The sequence below is a fragment of the Neofelis nebulosa genome, chromosome 5 (genome assembly GCF_028018385.1).
Source record: "Neofelis nebulosa isolate mNeoNeb1 chromosome 5, mNeoNeb1.pri, whole genome shotgun sequence".
NCBI lineage: Eukaryota > Metazoa > Chordata > Mammalia > Carnivora > Felidae > Neofelis > Neofelis nebulosa.
Window position 1 is genome coordinate 9,662,554 of NC_080786.1, and position 21,474 is coordinate 9,684,027.

The 21,474-nt window shown below is 47.8% G+C and overlaps 1 protein-coding gene and 1 long non-coding RNA gene across 10 annotated transcripts in view; both read left to right on the forward strand.

The window, feature by feature from the left end:
• TRAK1 (trafficking kinesin protein 1) overlaps nt 1-5,448 on the forward strand; it is a 124,365-nt gene extending 118,917 nt beyond the window's left edge. For 8 of the 9 annotated variants that reach the window (XM_058729540.1, XM_058729533.1, XM_058729534.1 and 5 more), the window contains 2 exons: nt 1,477-1,579; nt 4,527-5,448. In XM_058729540.1, the coding sequence (XP_058585523.1) occupies nt 1,477-1,579; nt 4,527-5,325 (902 nt within the window). In that variant the 3' untranslated portion in view covers nt 5,326-5,448. Of the gene's footprint in view, nt 1-1,476; nt 1,580-2,336; nt 2,428-4,526 lie in introns of all 9 variants that reach the window. The other variant, XM_058729542.1, reaches the window with a different exon arrangement.
• Nucleotides 5,449-6,358: 910 nt separating this feature from the next.
• Nucleotides 6,359-21,474, forward strand: part of LOC131511656 (uncharacterized) — a 32,986-nt gene continuing 17,870 nt past the window's right edge. Inside the window, exon 1 of the long non-coding RNA XR_009261643.1 lies at nt 6,359-6,694. This is a non-coding gene — a long non-coding RNA (uncharacterized LOC131511656). The remainder of the gene's footprint in view (nt 6,695-21,474) is intronic.

Consider the following 21,474-nt stretch of genomic DNA (forward strand, 5'->3'; position numbering starts at 1 on the left):
GCCGGAGTGCTGGCTGCCTCTCCAGGGGCCACGGGCGCCTGCCTCGACCCAGAGAGATGAGTCGGACCATCACAATCGGGGCACAGCAGTCTTACGTTGCGCCTCTAGTCCCTGCCACCGTTTTTGTGCTCTGGCCTTGTCCTGCCTGCCTTCAGTTTGCCTGTCTCCGACAGTTTTTGTTTCATCTGGTTCTGGGCTTTTTTTTGTTTTGTTTTGTTTTTATTTTTTTTTTTGTTTTTTAAGACCCAGTCAACTGCGTGTGGATCTGTAGGTTTGGGGCACCAATCTCTTCTGTTTTGTTTTCCTTTTTGTCAAACCCAAGGGAAAACTTGCCAGAATGAGCTAGAAGATTCTAGTTCGCGGCCTTTTGAATCTTTGGAGTGCTCATGGCCTCTGAGAACCAAATGCGTTCCCCCTCCCCCAAGAGGTCTCTGGGGGCTGAGCTGCTAGAGGGGTGTTGGGACGGGCAGGGCGGGGGGTCGTCCCAGTACCGCATTGTGCCATCGTGCATGCTATACAGAGCAGCATCTTTTTTTTTTTCCTTTTTTTTTTTTTTTTTTTTTTGCATTTGAATTATGAACGAGGGTGACCTCTACAATCATGATGTCTCCCATAGACTCGATCACTCATTACTTCCCACTCGCCAGCTTTCTGATGCATGTTCCTAATGCTTCTGTGATTTACTTTGCCCCAAATCATAGTCTTCAGCTGCCTTAACAACAGCCCCTTAGGGCTTTAAAAGGAAATACATTGAGGACAACTTCTCTTTCATTAGAAATCAGACATCCTAGAGATGGCAAGAAAGCGGCCCGGGGGACAGGGGACGCACGCACTGGTGTGTGTCAGACCACACTTGATCCTGGAGCTAAAGACAGCCCTGGGCTCTGGGAGTCTTGCCAGCTTGTTGTTGGGGCAGCTGACATCCCATCTCCCACCCTGCGGACCACACATAGACAGTAGTGGAGCCAGCTCCCCCGAGCCCCTTTTCGTGTACACAGGAAAGGGAGCCATGTGGGCCTTGCCCCATTTCTGGTGGCACGGCCCCTCCCCATCCCCACGCCTCTCCCCTCTCCTTGGCAGAACTTGGCACCTGTTTGCCAGTAAAAAGAAGTGTGAAACACCACAAGAAGGAAGCCGATTCTGACCCCTGAGGAGGGAAACCAGATTACCCCCAAGGGCTCATTAGCTCTTCAAACTGGATCCACTACTGGCCAAAGAACGCTGATGGGGAACCCTGTCTGGATTGGGTCGGAAGCTGCAATTTGATGCTCTGCAAACCAGTGCTCAAAAGTGTGGTTATTTTTGAAAGACCACCTTCGATCCAGAACATGTGATTACACCTTCCTTGCCCAGATCCGGTTAACAAGGTAGCTCATCGCTTCTTCTGTCCCTTGAGGGCCGTGCTGGGATTTTAACTCTCTCATGGGTTTCCTTGGATGCAAGGAATATGTTCTGTTCCCCCCTCCCCCAATTTAGCACACCACCCTGGGAAGTGCATGTCACAGACCAACTCCACCTTCACCTTCACCACATGTCGTATCCTGCATCCTTCAGATGAGCTCACGCGGGTCACGCCAAGGTAAGGGACCCCGGCCCCGGGGTGGGTAAGGACGGGGTGAGGTCGGGGCACTTCCTGCAAGACTTACTGGCAAGAAAAGCCAAAGTAGAGAGGCTCATTCAGAACCAACTTGGGCCAGCTGAGGCGTCTCGTAGCACCTGCTGTTTGGGGTCCCATCTTCCTCTTGAGTGGAGGCCCTTTTTGATTCAGATCCAGCACAGAGAGACGTGGACCCAGGCTCTAGGTGCCTTTTTAGCTGGCCGCGTCCCTCCCTAACCAGCCGAAATTGATGCTTCCACAGTCAGTAAAGCCACGTCCGATGGGATTTTGTCCCAAAGTCTGTCAGTAGAGCATGGAGTTCCTTCACAGAGTGGAGGCCGCGTGCCTCTGGAATAGACTGCAGGAACCATGTGCCACAGCCACAGTGTAACGACTGAAAGGATAAGACTCGAAGACCCAGCCGTGTGCCCAGCATGGCCCATTTTCCTTCGGTGCCTTCCAGAAGCGATAGAGATTGACACTGTCTGGCAGGAGGACTTGTATGGCCTGGGGTGGTCTGCTTGGCTTGGTTTCAGGCCTTCCACAGCTTCTAGTGAAAGAGAAAACGGTCTCCCTCCACGGGGTGAGGTGACCCCCTCAGCCCTTTTCTGTATGGTGCAGTCGAGCAAGATCCCGGGGCGAATGCAGGTGAAGCAGGAAGGGAGGGAGGCGAGCAGGGCCAGCTCGGAGGGAGCCGCCGCCCCAGGGAACACCTTAAACTATGAATAATTCTCCGCAGGTCATGTGAGGAGGATGACGAAGCGGCCCTATGCCCCGTCGAGCTGAGAGGAGATGTAGGGCAGAGAATGAGCCCACAGGCGAGGCAGGGGGTGAGCACACCGCCAGCGGTGCCTGCCCCCGGCAGGGCCACCTGGAAGGAGCTGTGTGTGCACGCGTGGCCGCCACTAACCCAGGACTTAGGCGTGGATGTGTCTCTGTGGTTGTGCCTGGCTAACGTGGCCTTGACAGTGGATGCCCCTAACCCCTCTAAATGCTCAGTTGAGCCGAGTGCCGGCACTAATATGGGCCTAACCGAAGTTCTCAGCAGAAAGGGAATCTACATCTGAGCTTGTCTTCTCTGACTCCCTTCCTGCCTCTGGAGAAGCCGGCGTCCCCACCCGTAGCCCGATGTTGGAAGAGCTCTAGGTGTTTTACCACGCTCTGGGGCTTCTCCCGGGAGAGGCTGGTGCCTGGTGATCTTCTGTCTAAGCCGTAGGACTCAACACAGCACTCCTGTCCCCATCTCGGGGTCCACGGAGCCTCATCAGGGACAGAAAAGATCTGGGCGTTCACTAGCAAGAGAAGGCTTTTTGCCTGGGTGTGGAAGAATGGCAGCTTGAGACCAAATGAGAGATCTTCCTCAGAATGGCCTTGTAAACAAGATTTTAAGTCCCCCATGTTTTTGCCCCCTACTGCTTGCAGACCAGTTTTGTAGAATTCCACTTGTGCTTTTTGGAGAATCCATTTCTTAACCTTAGGAATCTGCTGTGGCTTCTAATCTCGTGTTTCTCTGAGTGCTCCCGACCCACCAGCATCCCGACCCCTGAGCTTGCATAAGATGGGCCTGTTCTGGGTTTCTCACCCTGAGCTTACCAGCCAGCGGCAAGGTCACCCCAGTGTGCAGCCAAACGATGCCTTAGCTCGAACGTGCTTGTGAACCCTCCTTCCCCCAGCAGAAGGCCCCTGCTCAGGTCATTCCTGGGACCTGCTCCAGAGTGAGGCCCCTCCCTGCCCATACCCCTACTTGGTGTCTTGCCCAAGGTATCTGGCCTTCCTTCTGCCAGGGCTCTGTTCCCCCAGCTCCTGGGGCCCACCCAGCTGGACTGCTCCAAGGGGTACCTGCAGCCCCTGCCATGGCCCTGGGGAGGTACCAGGGCAGGTCTCCTAAGACTCTAAGGAGGGGTGTGCTGCCCTGCCCTTAGGAGTTTAGCCGGCAACTGTGAAGGACCTCCATGCCTTTGTGGCCTGGCCCCATCCCTGCACCAGCTGTTAAGAGAGGGTCTTTCCTGATTTTTAAGCAGACAGCAATGTCTTTCCCCCTGCAGCCCCTGTTACACTGCACTGGCCTCACTCCCTTTACTGCTGGACTCCAGCTTCTGGAACATAGTGGGTCCTCAGCCAGCATGACACAAGTGGATGGAGAAATCTTGCTGCTTTCCTTTGGTGACACAGGTGTCGCACCTCCCGTGAGCCTTTTTCTAGATAGCTCCATAGATGCAGGCCTGATAGTACGTGCCACGGCTGCCTCTGACCCCATAACTCTGCTCACGGAGGTGGAATCGGCAACCACGGGAGGAGGACTAAGGGGGAAGCACGGTGCAGGGAAGGGCACTATAGTGGAAGTCAGGAGGCCGGGGAGTGCTGCTGCTGTGATGCACACCCCTCAGCCTGTCTCCCCCTAACCCACAGGCTCTCCATCTGCTGGGGCCATTCCTGGGGGTAAGCTCTCAGATCCCGAGTCCCGGTTAACTTCTTGCCTCGGGAGTAGTCAGTAGGAAGGAACACCGGAACTTGAGTAATGGGGTAGGGAAAGAAAGCCTCTCTGCTGAAGGGCTCCCCCACTCCCCATCTTTGGGGGCCACCCAGACTTGGGCTCAAATCCTGGGTCTTCCACTCAGTAGCTGAGCGTGACACTGAATCAGCCACCTAACCTCTGAGACTGAGTTTTGTCACCTGCCAAGGGGACAGTTGTCCCCACCCTCCGGGGCTGAGACAAGGGACTCATGTGCAGCTTGTTAACTTTAAACCATGCCCCCACGCAAGGGAATCCAAGGCCCCCAGGGGCGGGAGGGAGGAACAGACGTAGAAAGAGGCATCTGGGGAGCCTGGGCGGGTCCTCCCTGCACTCCTGCAGGAGACTGGCCACGAACCTTTTCGTGGGGGCTCGTGGGCATTTTCTGATGAATGACCTCTTGTCCTTTCTTATCAGCCTTAACTCGGCTCCAACTCCAGCTTGTGGTGGCACCAGCCACTTGAAGTCCACGCCGGTGGCCACCCCGTGCACTCCACGGAGACTGAGCCTGGCCGAGTCCTTCACTAACACCCGCGAGTCCACGACCACCATGAGCACGTCTCTGGGGCTGGTGTGGCTGCTGAAGGAGCGGGGCATCTCCGCGGCCGTATATGACCCGCAGAGCTGGGACAGGGCCGGCCGGGGCTCCCTCCTGCACTCCTACACCCCCAGGATGGCGGTGATCCCCTCCACCCCACCCAACTCGCCTCTGCAGACACCCACGTCTTCCCCGCCCTCCTTTGAGTTCAAGTGCACGAGCCCTCCCTACGACAACTTCCTGGCTTCCAAGCCGGCCAGCTCCATCCTGAGGGAGGTGAGGGAGAAGAAGAACGTCCGGAGCAGCGAGAGCCAGACAGACGTGTCCGTCTCCAACCTCAACCTCGTGGACAAAGTCAGGAGGTTTGGCGTGGCCAAAGTGGTGAACTCAGGGCGAGCCCACGTCCCCACCTTGACTGAGGATCAGGGACCTCTCCTCTGTGGGCCCCCGGGCCCAGCCCAGGCCCTCGTCCCCGGGGGCCTGGTCCCCGAGGGCCTGCCTCTCGGATGCCCCACGGTCACGAGTGCCATCGGCGGGCTGCAGCTCCACAGCGGCATCCGGCGGAACCGCAGCTTCCCCACCATGGTGGGGTCCAGCATGCAGATGAAAGCCCCCGTGACTCTCACCTCGGGCATCTTGATGGGTGCTAAGCTCCCCAAACAAACTAGCTTCCGGTGAGGACGGGAGGGGGGCCCTTCCCCTGGAGGAGACCCGTCTTGCTCCTGCCTCCCTCTCTCCCCCACTGCACTGCGCGTTCTCCCTCTCCCCCCCTCCACCCCCTCCCCTCTTGAGCTAGACAAATCAACCTCGTGCCTAATGGGGGAAGAGTGGAGACTGTGTACAGTGTGTACATAGGACCTGGAGACTTGTATCCGCCCTGCCCTTCCTCCATATCCCACGGGAAGGGCCCTGGCTGTCACTGCTGTCACCGGGACTTTGTACGGCCGGGGACAGGGGCAGGCGGGCGGCCCTTCCTCCTCCTCTCCTTTGAGAAGCACTGAAACCCCCAAGTTGTTCTTATCCCATGGATAGGAAACCAGTGAATCTGTGGCTCCCAGCGCTGTGCATCGCGAGCCGGCACGGGGCACCACGCCTCTGCCGGCCGGTGTCTCTGGGCGCCTCCCCTCGCTCGCCCCGGAAGCGCCGCAGGAGCCTGGGGCTGTGGCCCCACGCAGCTGATGTAGCTTTCGGGAGCGCAGGGCTGTTCTTTCTTTCAGGGGCGGCCCGGCTTCCTCAAGACCTTCACTCCTCTGCTTCAACGGAGAGGCTAGGCGCTTCTTTTTTTTTGAGGTGGGACTTTTTCTTTCCATGCCTTCGACCTCTGTCGCCCTTCGCTGTCCCGTAATCCTTCGTCAGGCCGGAGGTCTGACCTGGAAGAATGTATCCACGCTCCCGTCGGCCCTTGCGGCAGCCCCCGTGTGTCCTGCGTGAAGGTTCCGTTGTCTGTTTTTTTATAGGCAGGGAAGTAATGGTACTAGATGGCGCGTCACAGTCCGCGTGCCGTGGTTCCAGGACACCGACACCGTACGGTTTTCCTCATACCAAACCGCTGCTGAGCGAGTGGCAGGGCTTGGGGACCCCGTGTCCCAGCCCCGAGACACGTTTAACAACGCGATTAAAAGGAAAGAGGGTGGGGGGGGGGGGGGGGGGGCGGGGAGGAGGAGGCTGGGAGTGGAATCTGTCCGCAGTAAAAGGAACCCCAGCCACGGAACCAGCTCACGGGAGAAAGGGGGCTGTGGCAGTCGGCTGGTTCCAGTCCTTCCTGGGACGCCCGAGACTGGCCCGCGTGTCTTCACGGATGTGGTCTTCGTAGGGCCCTCACGTCTCGGACCCGAGTGCTTACTGCAAGGTATCTTCTCCCTCTCCCGCGAAGGCCTGTGTCTAGAAGATAGGTGCTCGTGGGAAGAACCGTGCGTGAACGAGGGAGCCTGGTCCTGTTGGGGGCGCTGACGAAGTTCGGACCTTTTATTTATTTGTGCGTGCTGCGTTTTAAACCTGCGCTCTCCTTTCCGGTTCCGGCGTGGCTGTGGCCTTCCAGTCCAAGCAGGTAACTTATTTATTCTAACCTGAGGACTGCGCCGTCCCTCAGTGTTCCGTGGTCCTTTGGTCCAGCCGTCTGCGGAAGGGTAACGTCACGTGCAGACGAAGTTGTCGCGTTGCCGTCCCCTGTTCCCCGCCCCCTCCCCCAGTGTGTCCAGTTGAGTGAGTGGAAACCCACGCCCGCTGAAGCGTCTTTGAGAAAGTCTCAAAGGAGCAGACGTCAGTCGTCCGATTTTAGAGTATTTATTCTCAGAACACGAAGGTGGGGGTTGTTTCGGTTGTATGCGTGCGCTCACTGCAAGGAGATTTTTTATTTGAATGTATTTTAAAGCAGTAGGTAGAACCACAAAGGAGTGTGGAAACCACGCATTGAATGGACCACTTTGTGTATTCAGAGAGGAGCCACCCATCACCACAAAGGAAATACCAGTGTAAAAAATCGGCAATTCGGAGGTTGCAGTACTTAGTGTAGTTCATGATCGACCTTGTGCAACCACTACCAAAAGAGCGTGTTGTAATGCATCGAAACACAAATTTCCTTCTCTAATGAATATCAATAAAATAAGTTCAAATGATGGAAACCACACTCGGATTCTGACTTGTATTCCATTTTTCATCGAGGAGATCTCTTTATGGGACACCTAAAGCTGTTCAGCTCTCTGGGACGAGTAAACGAAAGCCGTATACTGACCGTACTGTTACAGCCACCCTTTCACACAATACTACACCTTAGACAGCTTTCCAGTTGGAACCTCGAGAGCTTCCCTACATTCCCTATGTTATACCGTGTTGACGTGCCCACGATGAACACGTCCATACTCCTGTGGACCAGTACCCTAGGGCTGGGCATGGAGTTAATTCCCGCCTTTTCTATCACAGCCCTATAATGAAAAAAACCTTTGCCTATATGTAATTTTCCACATATGGGAGCCCATCTGTGAGATAAATTCCTAGATAGAGGTCACCAAATTGCCCTCCACAGAATCAAGAAACTTCTAAAGACCAAGGATTGCAGAGGGGTATCAGAGAATTGGGACAAAAAGGATTAAGACTGACCCTGCTGCCTCAGTATGCGTAAGCAGTGAAATTATGCAGGCAAACATAGTCGTGGGTGGTGGCAACGTGGATTTTAAATCAGACGCTACCATTCGGTCACGGTATGACCTTCGGCAAGCCCCTTAGGGCCTTTGGGGCTTTTTTCAACCTGTAAAATGTGAACAGTAATATACCTCTGGTATATTATGTTAGTTGGTATAAATGTTCATTGGCTGAGTAAATTTATCTTCAGTATCTACTGTGTGAGACATTGTTCTAGGTAGCAGGGACCTAAGTAGCTTCTGTCCCTGTAGAGTGAACATACAGTTCAAACATGGCATAATAAGGGCCATGCAGAGAATTACAGGGCAGTGTACATTGGGCCATCAAGGAAGGCTTCTCCAGGAAGGTGGCATTTGATTCAACGGTGTGAGATCTGGCACAAGACCCTGTGGGCAGAGAGCAGCCAGCACAAAGGCCGGAAAGCATTTGGGGTGTCTGGGGAGTGGAAAGATGGCCTGCCCAGCTGCGACAGGAAAACCAGGGCACTCACCAAATGGTCCGTCTGACCCCCATGCCTCCTGGCCACTCCACCGTGGACAAGACACATGATTAGTTCTGGCCTGTGGGCTGGGAGCAGAGAGAAATCCATGCACGATTCTCCATGCTCCTCCCCTTCCCCTGAAGCACAGGTTGAAATGGTGTCACCTGTTGGTACAGCCTCCATCATCCTGGGTTGGTGAGGAACCATGTAGACCAGACTCCGTGCCAACCCGCATTTGGCATGTGATCTGAGGGACAAACAAACCTGTTAAGCCAGTGAGTTTCTTGGGTAGTACATCAGAATCCCTTTGTGTAGGGCCCAGTCGTCTGTATTTTACCAAGCCCTCCGGGTGATTCTGGGCTGAAGTTCTAGAACCACTGTGCAGGGCCAGGCTGAGTTGGTAGGGAGTCTTGCCCTGGGAAGGAGCTTTGCCTGCCCAGTCTCTCCCTGTCTCAAGGGGCTCGAGGAGGCCAGACAGCTGCACCCACCTTGCTTGAAGGGGAAAGGCAGAAGAAGGGCTTTATCTGCCCAGCTGGGGCAAGAAAGGCATGGAGACAAGGTGACCCTGGATCTGGGTTTCAAGGATGGGCAGGATTTGCCCCGGGGTGTGGGTGGGGTGGCAGGAGGGCATTCCAAGCAGAGGGAAAAGATGTTGAGGAATGGGAAAAGGATCCTAGGATGCATTTTTCCAGGCCCTTCCTTACAGTAGTAGGGTAACTGATATAAAGGGCCAGTAGAGTTAGAAAAACCACCATTTTGCAACCATAAAACTAACGCATCTTGACAACAACGAATGCCAAAACGAGAGAATAATTACGCACATATTCTCCCACAGAGTGCGTATTAATTTGCAAAGGGGGAAAAGGTACCTTTGCAGTGGAGAAACCTGTCATGCACCACTTTCAAGTCGTTAAATTTACCACTACCCAAATGTGACAAACTGCCATCAGGTGTCTCCTGAGGTGACGTGCCGGGAAGCACACATCACTTCTGTGCAACTCTGGCAAAATTGCAAAACCTGAATCATGAGGTCGACAAATTGGCTAACTCAAGTTGCGGGACATTTTATAAAACCGTGTACCTGTTCCCTTTCAAAATGTCAATGTCATGAAAGACCAAGGAACTATATCAGAATAAAGGAGAATATAGACAACTAATGCCACTCATGATTCTGAACTAGAACACCTGCTATAAAAGCTATTGGGATGATCGGAGGAATTTGAATATTGGGTATATTTAAAAATACTGAATCAGTATTTCATGAACTCAGTTGTACTGTAGCTGTGTAAAAACTTGTCCCATTTCTTAGGAGATGCTAAAGGATTAAGATAAAGGGGCTTGACATGCGTCTACAAGTCATTTTCCTGTGTTTCTAGAAAAGGCAAATAAGAATTTGTTTTTAAAAGAGGGATGCCTGGCTGGCTCAGTGGTCAGTACAGCATGTGACATTTGATCTCGGGGTTGTGAGTTCGAGCGCCATGTTAAGCATAGAGCTTATTTAAAAGAAAAAAGAAAAGAGGAAAAGGGGCGCCTAGGTGGCTCAGTTGGTTAAGCGTCCAACTTCGACTCAGGTCATGATCTCACGGTTCGGGAGTTCAAGCCCCGCGTCGGGCTCTGTGCTGACAGCTCAGAGCCTGGAGCTTGCTCCGGGTTCTGTCTCCCTCTCAGCCCCTCCCTCACTGGCATACTCTCTTGCTCTCTCAAAAATAAACATTAAAAATTTCAAAAAGATTCAAGGAACCCTGAAAAGGTGGGAAACACCCTAATAGCATAGGTCTTTGTAAACTATAAGCATAAATGCATTCTTCTGTCTCCTGGCTATGGCAGGAGGATCCTGGGGCAGCTGGGTTTTCCCTCCCTGTCCCGTGTTGAATTTCTTCCTGTATTTCCTGAGTCCTACCCCCAGCCCAGGTTGCTGAACCGGAAGGCACCATGGCCCAAGGGGATGTTGTCAAAGAGGCAGTTGATGGGACCAGGAACAAAGACCTCAAATTCTTGGTTTAAATGAGGACAGAAAAAACTGAGTGTATGTTTGCATTAAGACCAAAAGATTCGGGATGAAACCTACTGAGCCATTTTCCTTTTTTACTGCCATCGTCTCCCTCACAACCCCCATGACCCAACAGGTTCTTTTGAGCTGGTACATGAAGGAGGGCTTTGAAGAGGGTCCCTCACCTTCCCTGACCCTAGAGGGCCAACTCTAGGGTCTTGGGAGAAGTCCCAGAGGAGTCTGAAGATCTAAATATAGAAGAGCTAGTTTCACAGTGGGGGACGGAGAAAGTGGCGCTATCCCAGAATACCACTGCAGCTCCTCGCCCTTCCTCGGACAGTGACCACATGAGAGTAGAAATGGAAGCAAGTGGGTCTCCTCAGAGAGATCCCCAGGGGATCACCAAGTGTCTGGCACCAGGACAGATGTGGGACTCACTCCCAAACAGTGCCTGGGAGCAGAGAGGCAGGTATGCCTAGGGGGCCTGTCCAACAGGGGGAAGAAAGCAGACGGGTGCCTCCCCCCAAGCTCGTAGGACTGCGGTCACCCAGAACTTAGACTTCATGCAAGAAGTTTGTGGAGGTGGAAAGCTATGCCAAATTACCTGAATGGATTGGAAATTTAGAAAAAAATTAAGTCTTTGCTCAACGTGGGCTCCTGGCTGGAAAACCTGTGCTGGGAGCATTTTCTGTAGCCAGTAGAGGGCGTTGAAGACAGCAGGAGACCTGGAAGAACCTACTCTGAGGAGCCAGTCCTGGAATCACGTGGGTTTGCTCTTCCCTGGAAAGCAATTCAGGGAAGGCTACCGGGATGAACAGAGACATTGAGGGAAGTCAGGAGGCGTGGTCTGAGTCGAGCAGGTGAAATGGAGGGAGGCATTCCAGGCCAAGGGGGCAGCAGATTCACAAGCTTGGGGTATCAGTAAAGAAATTCAGAACAGGAAGGAGACCAGCTCCTACATACCCTGCCATCCCTGGGAGGCAGAAGAAAGCGAAACATAGTTTACAAAACATGCCATAGTAGGGTGTTTCCACCTTTGGAAATTAGTCCACCCCCTTTTAATACATCCTCCTTTTAAAAATACTTTCTGTTGGGGCGCCTGGGTGACTCCGTTGGTTAAGCATCCAACTCTTGATATGGGCTCAGGTCATGATCTCACAGTCAGAGATCGACCCCTGCATCAGGCTTTGCGCTGACAGTGTGGAGCCTGCTTAGGATTCTCTGTTGCCCTCTCTCTGTCCCTCCTTGCTTGTTCTCACTCTCAAAATAAATAAACATTAGAAAATAAAAATAAAAATAATTTTTGTCCCTTGCTCTTTCCAAAAGCATTTGAGAGTGGGCTCTAGATATCGTACCCCTTTCCTCTTTAATACGTCAGCCCATGTGTCCTAAGCCCAGCAGAGTGACCAAATCCAGGGTTGGAGGAAGTGTCTGTTCAGCAGTACTTGGGTATTCTCCCTAATGCCCAAGGCTCAGGCTGATTCTGCTCTCAAGTCCCAAAGAACTTAAGACCAGAGAGGGAAAGTGGAGCCTTTAGCTTAGACCAGCAGCATGAAGGCTTGGCAATGCCTGTGAGCAGACACGAGAGACCCAGGGAAAAGAAGCAAAACAGGAACCCGGTGCCGACCACGAGCAGGGCAGAATGCGGCAGGATTTTCTATGGCCAGGTAGCTGCACCACTGAGGGACTGGGAGAGGTGGTCCGCAAATGGCAGGCCAAAATTTAGGAACATCTTTTCAGAACAGAAAAAACAGAGGTGTTGTTCTCCTAAGCCCCCAATTAGATAAACCCTAAGTCCTCACTGAGGCCTCTATTCACCACCTGTGACACCAAGGCCCAGTGTAGCAATGGCTCCATGTGACTCCTGACTCTCCTGGTTGCCTGATTTCCAGCCAGTGGCCTTCACTGCCCTTGGGTCCTAGCTTGTGACTGGAGAAGTAATTGCATTATGCACCCAGCTGTTCTGAGTGGGTGCCCCCAGTTCTGCAGAGGCTCTGGAACTGACCCACCAAAAAGACAAAGTTCCTGGCTTAGGAACTGGGTAAATAGGTACTTCCACCCTCATCAGCTAATATCCTGTCTCTGGTTCCTCCCAGTCTGCTTTGTCAAAGCTGGAGTCCTGACCCCACATGAATACATAGGTGTGAAGAGGGAGGGGGTCACTGAGCCAGGTGTCAACAGCCAACAAGCCACCGGGACTTTATAGACATAGAAAATGGTGCTTCTCAATTCTTAGTCGTGAAGCATTTGTTGGTTTGCTTTAAATCAATCAAGATGGGCCAATATTTGTCAAATACAATGAAAATACAAAACCAACTTTTAAATTATTAGATTCAAGACATTAAATTACATTTCAAGGGGAGCCTGGGTGGCTCAGTTGGTAAGCATCCGACTCTTGATTTTGGCTCAGGTCATGATCTCACAGTTTGTAAGATCGAGCCCTGCATCAGGCTCTGCACTGACAGCATGGCACCTGCTTGGGATTCTCTCCCTCTGCCCCTCTTGCTGGCTTGTGCATGCACACCTGCGTGCGCTCTCTCTCTCTCGCTCTCGCTCTCTCTCTCTCTCTCAAAATAATATGATATATGTATCTATATATATCTCAAGAATATAAGAACATAACATAGGAGAAGTAAAATTCTGAAATTACTGCATGTTATTCAAAGTATGCATAAAACATTTAATATAGGGACTCACTATTACACTTTGTCATTCTGCAATCATTGCTAAACAGTTGTAAGTAAGTAGTGATTTTCCACAGCAAATACCTGCATACATACTTGGAATGAACACTGTGTCTCAAAGTTTTCAATGTGGTAAAGGAGTTGGATTCTTTTATCCCAGCTAGTTCAGATGGACAGTCTTGCTGCTTGTAGGGGATAAGGTATATCTGTGATGCTTCCATGTTTTACCTTAATAACACCCACCATAGACAAGCCAGCCTCAGAGAACGAATATTGACGGGAGAGAAAGACAAGATTTTTCAAGCAATCTCTTGACAAATCATTCCAATGGCTCTTATTTTACAATCTGTAAACTCTGGCTAAATACAGGGACTTCAGGGAAGATGGCAGAGTGGGAGGACCTTAATTGCACCTCATCCCATGGATACAACAGGTAACACCCACATCAGCGTAAATAACCCAGACAATGACCTGAAGACTGGCAGAACAGACTCTCCACAGTGAAATGTAGAGAAGAGGCCACGTCCAAGAGGGTAGGAAAGGCGAAAACCAGTAGAGAGCTAAATCAACTCACAGGACTGTCCATGCATGGGAGCTCTGGAGAAGTGCCAGGAGAGCAGAGAGAAGAAACAGACCCTCACACCAGGAATCCCAGGCACGGGGGACCCACATAGGGAAGACGAATCTTCAGAACATTGGGCTTTGAAAAACAGAGGGGCGTAATTTCATGAGTTCTTACAACGAGTGGGGGCTTAGCCCCTTGAAACTTTAAAAATCAGTGGGCTTGGCTCTGGGAGAGCAGAGAGGGTAAGAAGAAATGGGAGTCGCCACCCTTGAGACAGCACATCAAACAGCCCTGCAGCATAGAGGCAGCAGTTTGAAAACCTGCCTTGGGTAGAAAGGAGAAACACTCATTTACTAATCTCAGAACATGTGCTGGAGGGTCAGGGATCACAGGGAGACTTCTCCAATTACAAAGGAGCTGGTAGGTGCCATTTCTCCCCACCCCCCATCTAGACACAGGAACATCTGTGGGAATGGCTGCCCCTGCATTCTCCTGCAGTATGCCCTTGGTCAGAGCCTATCCAAAGCAATGCCATCAGCCTGGCATTGTGCCAGCAGCCCCAAATAGAGGCCAGACCCATCCAAAGTTACTCCTGCCCCAAAGAGAAGGGAAAATAACCACACACACCAGTCCAACTGCTGTGGGCTGGGGACAGATATCTGGTCTGACTGTGGGCCCTGCCCACCAACAAAAGCTTCTCAGAGAACACAGTAAAGTACCCTGCAGTTCAGTGCTACTGCATCTCTGGAAAACGCCTGGTTTGACTCAACTCAATCCCAAGGTGGCCCCAGACTGGCCCCCTACCAAAACAGGGACAAAACCTTCCTCTCACAAGAGGCAAAGGGAGCCATGGTAGATGACTGAAGGAAAAAAATCAGCCAAGACACAACAGCAGGGTGCATGCAACATACATAGGAGACAGCCCTGAAATGTCAGGTTCTGGTAAACATGGAACATTGTACTGCAGGACACTACAGGATCCTTCTTCATAAGCCCACTACTTTCAAGAGCAGGAGGTGTAGCTGACTCAACACACAGAAAGAGAGACAAAATGAGGAGAGAGGAATCGATCTCAAATGAAAGAACAGGACAAAAATCACAGCAAGATGGCACAAAAACAAACACTCATATCAATGGAACAGAATAGAGAACCCAGAAATGGACCCACCAATGTATGACCAACTGATCTTTGACAAAGCAGGAAAGAATATCCAATGGAATAAAGACAGTTTCTTCAGCAAGTGGTGCTGGGAAAACTGGACAGCGACATGCAGAAAAATGAACCTGGAGTACTTTCTTACACCATACACAAAAATAAACTCAAATGGATGAAGGAACTAAATGTAAGACAGGAAGCCATCAAAATCCTCAAGGAGAAAGCAGACAAAAACCTCTTTGATCTTGGCCACAGCAACTTCTTACTCAACACGTCTCCAGAGGCAAGGGAAACAAAAGCAAAAATGAACTACTTGGACCTCATCATCAAAATAAAACCTTCTGCACATTGAAGGAAAAAATCAGCAAAACTAAAAGGCAACCAGTAGAATGGGAGAAGATATTTGCAAATGACTTTTCAGATAAAGGGTTAGTATCCAAAATCTATAAAGAACTTATCAAACTCAACACCCAAAAAACAAACAATCCAGTGAAGAAATGGGCTAAAGACATGAATAGACACTTCTCCAAAGAAGACATCCAGATGGCCAACCAACACATGAAAAAATGCTCAACATCACTCATCATCAGGGAATACAAATCAAAACCACATTGAGATGCCACCTCATGCTGGTCAGAGTGGCTAAAATGAACAACTCAGGAAACAACAGATGCTGGCAAGGATGTGGAGAAACTGGAACCCTCTTGCACCGTTGGTAGGAATGCAAACTGGTGCAGCTGCTCTGGGAGACAGTATGGAGGTTCCTCAAAAAATTAAAAATAGAACTACCATACGACCCAGCAATTGCACTACTATTTACCTAAAGGATACAGGTGTGCTGTTTCAAAGGGGCACATGAACCCCAATGTTTATAGCAGCACTATCACAAAAGCCAAAGTATGGAAAGAGCCCAAGTGTCCATCGATGGATGAATGGATAAAGAAGATGTGGTATATATATATACACAATGGAGTATTACTCATATCAAAAAGAATGAAATCTTGCCATTTGCAACTATGTGGATGGAACTAGAGGGTATTATGCTAAGCGAAATTCGTCAGAAAAAGACAAATATCCTATGACTTCACTCATATGAGGACTTTAACATACAAAACAGATGAACATAAGTGAAGGGAAGCAAAAATAATATAAAAACAGGGAAAGGGCAAACATAAGAGACTCTTAAATATAGAGAACAAACAGGGTTGCTGGAGGGGTTGTCAGAGGGGGGATGTGCTAAACAGGTAAGGGTCATTAAGGAATCTACTCCTGAAATCATTGCTATATGCTAACTATATGCTAACTAACTATATGCTAACTGCTGACCATATGCTAACTATATGCTAAATTTAAAAAATAAATAAATTATAAAAAAACCAAAAGTCATGGTCAAAGATACTTGACTTAAGAGGGGAGGACCTCAGTGAGACCCTCAGCAAAGAGACAGAAAACACACAAAAGAACCAATCAGAGATAAAGAACTCAATAACTGAAATTAAAAACACACTATATGGAATAAACAGTAAACTAGAGGAAGCAGAAGAATGGATCCATGACCAGGAGGACAGAGTAATGGAAAGCAATCAAGCTGAATGGGAAAGGGAAAGGGAAAGAGCAGAGCAGAGCAGAACAGAGAAGAGAAAGAAAGAAAGAAAAATGAAAATAGACTCTGGAAACTCAGCAACACCATCAGCATAATAACATTTACATTATAAGGATCCCAGAAGGAGAAGAGATAGAAAAGGGAGGGGGGCATAAAGATTATTTGAAGAAATACCTGAAAAATTCCCAAATTGGGGGAAGGAAACAGAAACCTAGATCAAGGAGGCACAGAGAGCCCCCATTAAAAATCCAAGGAGGTCCACACCAAGACACATGGTAATTAATATGGCAAAAGTAGTGATAAACAGAATTTTAAAAGCAGCAAGAGAAAAGAAAACGATTATATACAGGGGAAACCCCATAAGGCTATCAGTGGATTTTTCAGCAGAAACTTTGCTGGCGAGAAGGAAGTGGCATGATATATTTAAAGGATATATTTGAGCGAGAGGAAAAAAAAAAAAAAAAAAAAAAAAAAAAAAAAAAGCCCTGCAACCAAGAATACTCTATCTAGCAAGGTTATCATTCAGAATAGGATAAAGAACCTCCCAGACAAAAGTTAAAGGAATTCATGACAATTGAACCAGCTCTATAAGAACTGTTAAAGGGAACTTTTTCAGTGGAAAGAAAAGACCATGCAGCCTACGTGACCTAGTATGTGCTCAATTCTGGAGAATGTTCCACATGCAGTTGAAAAGAATGTGTATTCTATTGTTTCAGGATGTAATGTTTTGAATATAAGTTATATCTACATAGTTCAAAATGTCATTCAAAGCCACCATTTCCTTGTTGAGTTTTGTTTGGGTGATCTATCCATTAATGTAATTGGGGTGTTAAAGTTTTCTACTATTATTGTCTTACTATTGATTACTTCCTATATGTTTCAATACACTTGTTAATAGCTGCTTTATGTACTTGGGTGCTCTCATGTTGGGTGCATAAATATTTAGAATTGTTACATCCTCTTGTTGGACTGTTCTCCTGATTATTACATAGTGTCCTTCTTTGTCTGTTGTTACAGTCTTTGTTTTAAAGTCTATTCTGTCCAATATAAGTATTGCTACCCTGGCTTTCTTTTCACTTCTATTTGCATGATAAATGCAGACTGAAAGCGAAGGGAAGGAAAAGCATGTGTCTTTATGTCTGTAATGAGAGTCTTGTAGGCAGCATATAGATGGGCCTTTTTTTTTTTTTTTTTTAAATCCACTCTGTCACCCTATGTCTTGTGATTAGAGTACTTAGTCTGTTTACATTCAAAGTAGTTATTGATAGGAATGTACTTATTTTCCCTTTGTTGTTTTATGGTTGTTTTTGCTGTTCTTCTCTGTTCCCTTTCTTGTTCTTTTCTCTCACAATTTGCTGGCTTTCTTTAGTGATAAGCAAAAAAATAAAAAAAAAAAAAGGAATCCAATTTTATAGCTATTACTGGTTTTTGATTTGTGGTTATCCGGTTTGTATATGACATCTTATGCATGTAGCAGTATATATTAAGCTGATGGTTAAGTTTGAACCCATTCTTTACTCTTCGCCCCCCATGTAAGAAAAGTAGGAAGCACAAAAGTCATAAAATTAACTATAAAAATCAGTCAAAGCATTCACAAAATAAAAGGATGTAAAGTATAACACCATATACCTAAAATGTGGCCACAAAACAAGTTGCAACAAATTCAAAATTATTTAAGTCATACCATACATCTTTTCTGACTACAATGCTATAAAACTAGTATTCAACCACAATAAAAAATCTGGAAAATGCACAAATATATGGAAGTTAAACAACATGCTACTAAACAATGAATAGGTCAACCAAGAAATCAAACAATAAAAAAATACATAGAGATGAATGAAAATTAAATCACAACAGTCTGAAATCTTTGAGATGCAGCAAAGGTGGTTCAAAGGGGAAAGTTTATAGCAATACAGGCCTACTTCAAGAAGAAAAAAATCTCAAAAAAACCTAACTTTACACATAAAAGAGCTAAAAGACAAAACCTCAAACTAGTAGAAAGAAGGAAGTAATAACAATTAGAGCAGAAATAAATGATATAGAAACTAAAAATATGATAGAACAGATCAACAAAAATGAGCTGTTCTTTGAAAAGATCAACAAAATTGATAAATCTTTAGCCAGACTCATCATAACAAACAAAAAAAGAGTCAAAATCAGAAAGATAAACAATTGACACCACAGAAATACATAGGATTATAAAATAATGATATGAAAATTATATGCCACTAAACTGGAAAACGTGGAAGAAATGGATAAACTCCTAGAAACATAATTTCCCAAAACTGAGTAAGAAATAGAAAATTTGAACAGACCAATCACAAGCAATTAAATTCTATCAGTAATTAAAACAAAAACAAAAACAAAAACAAAACAACTACAAGCAAACAGAAATCCAGGACTGGACAGCTTCACAGGCAAATTCTACCAAACATTTAAAGACGAATTAATACCTATTCTCAAATTATTTCAAAAAATACAAGAGGAAGGAAAGCTTCCAAATTCATTCTATGAAGCCAGCATTACCCTGATACCTAAACTAGATAAGGACCACTACAAAATGAAAATGACAGGCCAATATCTTTGATGAACATAGATGCAGAAATCTTCAACAAATATTAGCAAGCCTAATCCAATCGTACATTAAAAAAATAATTCACCATGATCAAGTGGGTTTATTCCTGGGATGCAAGAAAACCCTGATAATCATAGATTAATCAACATAATAGATCAGCAAGAGAAAAGATAAAAACCATATAACATTCCAAAAAAATGTTTAATGTTTATTTTCTTTTTGTGAGAGAGAGACAGAGCGACAGAGTATGAGCAGGGTAAGAGCAGAGAGAGAGGGAGACACAGAATCTGAAGCAGGTTCCAGGCTCTGAGCTGTTAGCACAGAGCCCAGCATGGGGCTCGAACCCACAAACTATGAGATCATGACTTGAGCTGAAGTCAGATGCTTAACCGATTGAGCAACCCAGGCACCCCCATATGATCATTTCAATAGGTGCAGAAAAAGCATCTGACATATAGTACAACATCCATTCATGATAAAAACCCTCAACAAAGTAGGTTCAGAGGGAGCATACTTCAACATAATAAAAGCCATATATGAAAAGCACACAGCAAAAAAAAAAAAAAAAATTAAAAAAAAAAAAAAAAGGGGGCGCCTGGGTGGCGCAGTCGGTTAAGCGTCCGACTTCAGCCAGGTCACGATCTCGCGGTCCGTGAGTTCGAGCCCCGCGTCAGGCTCTGGGCTGATGGCTCGGAGCCTGGAGCCTGTTTCCGATTCTGTGTCTCCCTCTCTCTCTGCCCCTCCCCCGTTCATGCTCTGTCTCTCTCTGTCCCAAAAATAAATAAAAATGTTGAAAAAAAAAATTAAAAAAAAAAAAAAAAAAAAAAAAAAAAAAGAAAAGCACACAGCTAATATCCTCAATGGTGAAAAACTGAGAGCTTTTCCCCTACAGTCAGGAACAAGAAAAGGATGACCTCTCTCACCATTTTTATTCAACATAGTACTGGAAGTCCTAGCCACAGCAATCAGACAAGAAAAAGAAATAAAAGTCATTATGGTCAGCTGGGAAGATGGCTGAGTAGGAGGACCCTAAGTTTACCCTGACCCATGGATACAACTAGATAACAGTCATCATATCATTGTAAATAACCCAGAAAATGGCCCAAAGACTAGCAGAACAAACTCCACAACTAAAGGCAAAGAAAAGGCCATAATGAAGTAGGTAGGAAGGATGAGGATGGGGTCTGGGAGTGAAACAGACCTTGACCATCTGTGGTGGTGAGGGAGCTGGTGGTGCAGAGAAGTGTTGGAAATAGACTTTCATGCAGAGGAGCCCATGAACAGGGAGGATGAATCCCTGTAATACTTGCCTTTGAAAGTGAGAGGGGATGAATTTCATAGTTCTTACGACCAGCTGGACTTAAAGCCTGGAGTTTTTTTTTTTTAATTTTTTAAAATGTTTATTCATTTTTGAAAGACAGAGACAGAGTACAAGCAGGGGTGGGGCAGAGAAAGAGGGGGACACAGAATCTGAAGCAGGCTCCAGGCTCCGAACTGTCAGCACAGAGCCCGATGTGGAGCTCGAACTCATGAACCGCGAGATCATGACCTGATGATGATGCTCATCAGGTCGGATGCTCAACCGACTAAGCCATCCAGGTGCCCCTGGGTGGCTAACTGTAGAGTTTTAAAAATGGATGGGCTTGGATCCGCAAGGTCCCAGAGGAAATTTGGAAGTGGAAGCTTCACCCTTAAACAGACAGCATGACCAACAGCCCACAGAGATATAGTGTAGAACCAGCAGTTTGAAACACACCAGAGGCAGATGGGAGGGAGAGGATTTTCTCATCTCACAGTGTGCCTACAAGAGACAAAGATCATGAGAAGGCCTCTCCAGGAACAAAAGAGCTTGAAGACACCATTTCCCTCTTCCAACCCCAGCATAAACAACAGCCATCTGTAGGAACCAGCACCCACACTGGCTATCTAACTTGCTTACATCAAGCCCTGCCCCCCTGTGCTTTGGTGGATCTGCCCTTCCCAGTCATGCTCCCTTTGGTCCCAGCCCTGCAGGCTCCTCCCCCAGAAGATCAGTGCAAACGCTGCCAACACCACACCTCCTGACTTGTTCATTTTGCAGGAGCTTCAGTTCTGGCATCAGTAAGGTCTCATTTCGCAAGCAGACCACTGCCCACCTTGTTAAAATATGCGCCACCCCTGCGGGGGACCAAACATACCACATTAGGCAAAGAGAGCCTCTTCAGACAACTGGACTGAAGGAATAAGGCCAAGACTCAACAGCAGAGCACACGCAACACACATAGGAGACACTCCCTGAAACACCAGACCTTGAGGAATAGGAGACGTTGCTCTTCAGGGCACTACAGGACCTCTTCTTCATAAAGCTTTTCTCACTATGGACAAGAGACACTGCTGACTTCCCTAACACACAGAAACAGAAGGTCAGACAAAATGGGGAGACAAAAATATTTCCCAGTTGAAAGAACAGGACCAAACCACAGCAAGAGACCAAAGCAAAACAGATATAAATAATATGCCTGGTAGAGAATTTAAAGTAATGATCATAAAGACACTCACCGGACTTGAGACAAGAGTTAAGGACATCAGTGAAACTCTAACACAGAGATAAAAAAGAGAACCAACCAGGGGCATCTGAGTGGCTCAGCTGGTT